Source organism: Solanum pennellii, chromosome 1, assembly GCF_001406875.1.
Source record: "Solanum pennellii chromosome 1, SPENNV200".
Taxonomy (NCBI): domain Eukaryota; kingdom Viridiplantae; phylum Streptophyta; class Magnoliopsida; order Solanales; family Solanaceae; genus Solanum; species Solanum pennellii.
In genome coordinates this window covers 59,675,889-59,679,737 of record NC_028637.1, presented here as the reverse complement: position 1 = coordinate 59,679,737, position 3,849 = coordinate 59,675,889, and the positions used below count along the sequence as shown (strand labels likewise).

Here is a 3,849-nt window from a genome sequence, read left to right as displayed (position 1 = left end):
TTAGTCTCATTTATTATTTATTTTTATTTTTTGGAAACTCCGTTTATGTATTTATATTCAAATTACACATCACATATTACTATATAATTACACCCGACTACTACAAAACGACATATTTTCATAAATTCAACATTTATATATTTTTAGGATAAGTTTTATGGTATAACTATATTTTTCAACATATAAAAAAGAAAAACTTACATAAATAGATAACATTAAAAAAATATTTTACCATTAACATTTGGGTCACATATATTCTTCACGAACTCCGCGCCACTCACACTGTTCCTGCTCTCTATTGTGACAACAAATCAACCATCTGTGTGGCCAAGAATTCTGTCCTACACACCAGAATGAAGCATGTTGATATCGATTGTCTCTTTGTTCGCGATGAAGTTCAGGCCGGCACCATGACTGTGCAGTATGTACCCACTGAAGAACAACCGGCTGATATTCTCACCAAGCCTCTCCCGAGCCGACAGCACGATTACCTCAGTTCCAAGCTTCCGTTCGCTTCCGCTCAGCTCAGCTTGAGGGGGGATAATAACAGATAGTATTAAATAATATTAGGATTTACTGTGTACTAATCCTAGTCCTATTAGGATAGTACTCCTTCCTATATCTCCTATATATATCTCCCATGTATTCCCTTATTAGGTTAACACTTCAATACAATCAATATTTCCTTCAAATAGCAATACCATTTTTTTTCTCATTTGATCACTTTTAATGTATTTATAATGCATATACAATTTATTATTCACATATGATACAAGTTTTATTGATGGATAATACATTTATTACATATTTTAATACAATTATAATACAATGTGTCAATTTCTTACCAAACAAGCATAATATATAAAAAACAATGATAATACATATATATTGCATACATAATTCACTTTTAATACGTATTACAAATTTAATATATTATTGCTAAAAATGATAATTATTTATTAAAATGTACTCATCCAAGTATTTCTTCCTATAAAAATTGTCGTACATTTGAAATGCATTATTTTACTATATGATAAACATACTACTACTAATTTTATATAATACACATATACATGCTGTTAATTGTTTTTGCTCTTTTTCTTAAACTAATTTACTTATCATTGATTTAAAAATAAAAATAAATAAATAAGCTTTCCTAATTATTTTTCCTAAATTGAGTTTAGGGACTATGTTTGGATAGGCTCTGAGGGATGCTTAAAATCATCCCCTCGAGAAACAAAACCTTATTCAGAATCAACGTGATTTCACAAATTAAAACAGAATTTACGTTTACATATTTAAAAAAATTGAATTTTCCTAATATTTTCATAAAATTAGGCGGCGACTCAAAAAACAAAACAATTTTTTTTTTTAAAAAAATCAAAGTGATAACCATATTATGTTGTGAACTGTTTTGCCTAGTTCGACCACTAGATTGTGAGGTCTAACATTACCCCCCTTAGGAACATTTATCCTCGACTAGGACTTTAGACACCTTTTAACATAAAAGACTCAAAACTAGTAGCCAATCATGCATGCAAACTCATGTAAATTCACAAAACCAAGGAGGAGTCCAAGCTAAACATACTCAATACATGATAAGGAAGGTAGGAACTAGGCCTAACAACCCAATATACATGAAATTTAAAACTACTCATGTCAGAGGAGGAACTACCATCTCCAAGCAAAAAGCGTGCTCCACTCGGTTAAGTTAAACACATTTTCTTTTAAGTTCTTTTATTTATTAATTTTTTTCTTTCAAATTATACGGATTGGGATTATGCAAGGTGAGCTTACGTGGTTTGGGACGAACCACGTCTTCATAAATTGATCATGTGAATTTGCCTCCCATCAGCCCCACTCCATCTGACTTGTCATCCCAATTTAGAAGCCCTCCTCAGAACCACAAAATGCAAGTAAGATGCATTGTTCGTTATGGATCTGAATGGGCATTAAATAAGGTTATGCAATATTCTAAACATCATTCTCCAAAATTCTTTCACCATCATTGTGTAAAAAATGGTTGTAATGATGAAACTGCCGCAAGATGTGGTTATTAATATACTTTTGATGCTTCCAGTCAAATCTCTCATGAGACTCAAATGTCTTTCAAAATCTTGTTACACTCTCGTGCAATCCTCTACTTTTGTGAATCTTCATCTTAACCGTCCCACAACATTCAGAGATGGCTTAATTCTTTTTAAACGCTCAATCAAACAAGATGATGACCTACATAAAACTATCTTGTCTTTTCTTTCAGGTGATGATGAGAATCATCTCAGCCCCATTAATCCAGATCTAGATGTGCCTTGTATGACCTCTAATTATAGCAATGACTTTGATCAATTTATTGGTCCTTGCCAAGGTATAGTTGCTTTGATGGATAACCTTACAACTGTATTATTTAATCCATCCACTAGAAATTATAGGATGCTTCCACCCAGTCCTTTCAATATACCACCGCCTTTCAGTTATGCTATTGAATGCGTAGGGTTTGGCTTTGACAATATATCAAATGATTACAAAGTTATTAGAATTCTGGACGTTTATCTGGAAGACCATGGGTACCCTCAAGATTTTGAGAAAAAAATTGAGGTTTATGATGTGGATATTGATTTTTGGAGAGAATTGGATCACGCCGATCAAAATTTCCCCACTATATATTGGTTGCCTAGTTCTCAGATGTTTTACCAGGGGTCTTGTCATTGGATTGGAATCTCGATAGAAGACGCACTGGTAATTCTTTCTTTTGATTTGAGTACTGAGACGTTTCACACAGCAAAAACGCCCGACAGTTGTTATTTTATGAATGGTCCGTCTTATGGCCTAGCTGTCTTGAATGATACTTTTACATTAATTTGTTATCCACGAACAGAAAGAGCTAAGAATACAAATGAATTTACATACATATGGCTTAGGAAGGATTACAGTGGATGTGATTCCTGGATTAAGAAATATACAATTAAAGGTCTTCCTATTCAATCTCCATTGGCAATTTGGAGAGAATGTTTACTACTCTTTCAATGCAGTAATGGATTTTTGATGTCTTGCAATCTTCGTTCAAATGAAGTCAGTGAGTACAATTTACACGGTTCTCCTACAAGTCTAAGAGTTATAATTTACAAGGAAAGCTTAACTCTAATTCCAAGAGGATACGGGAGTAGCACACAAATTGAAAAATTTTAGGAAAGGTTTTACTCTCAACTTATCATCATTCAGAAATGAAATATTATATTTTTGGATATTAACTGTTCAAAAGAGGACACGGCAGTTTATACAAGAAGAGTAGTGTCTTAGAGAACGTAGCTATGCTATGAGCCACTAGGTTTCACTTTTCAAGTATATTATACAATAATTTTACCTTGTTTATTACAGTCATGACCTATCAATCTATACTCATAGCCTATATCGAAGGAGGAATTCTCAACTCCAAGCTAAAGAATGTTCATCAATTCATCTTATGAAGTTTATAGGCAACTTATACTCAAATTCACTACAACATGAGGAAACTCAATCATGTAAACTCATTTTCTTTCAGAACACAAGTTTCACATGAACATGCATAGTGTAAGGAAATAATGGGAATATCTAAAATACACATGATATCACAACAAGAATAAACCATGAGGAACTTTTTATCTAAAGCCAAGGGAAGAGTAAAAGGAAAAAGATGAGGATATTGGGACTTCATATCGGCTTCAGCCTCCCAAGTAGCACCATCAACTAAATGATTCCTTCATAACACTTTCACGAAAGCTACTTCTTTGTTCCACAACTTCTTGACTTGCCAGTTCAAAATCTCATCCGGGACTTCCTCCTAAGAAATACGTTCATCAAATCCCAAACCTT

The 3,849-nt window shown here is 33.1% G+C and overlaps 1 protein-coding gene across 1 annotated transcript; it reads left to right on the top strand.

Moving 5' to 3' along the window:
- The first annotated feature begins 2,019 nt into the window (after positions 1 to 2,019).
- On the top strand, positions 2,020 to 3,186 carry LOC107028675 (F-box protein CPR30-like). Its single transcript, NM_001323453.1, is given in 1 exon segment — positions 2,020 to 3,186. A coding segment is annotated over 1 exon segment (1,167 nt).
- Positions 3,187 to 3,849: the final 663 nt, after the last annotated feature.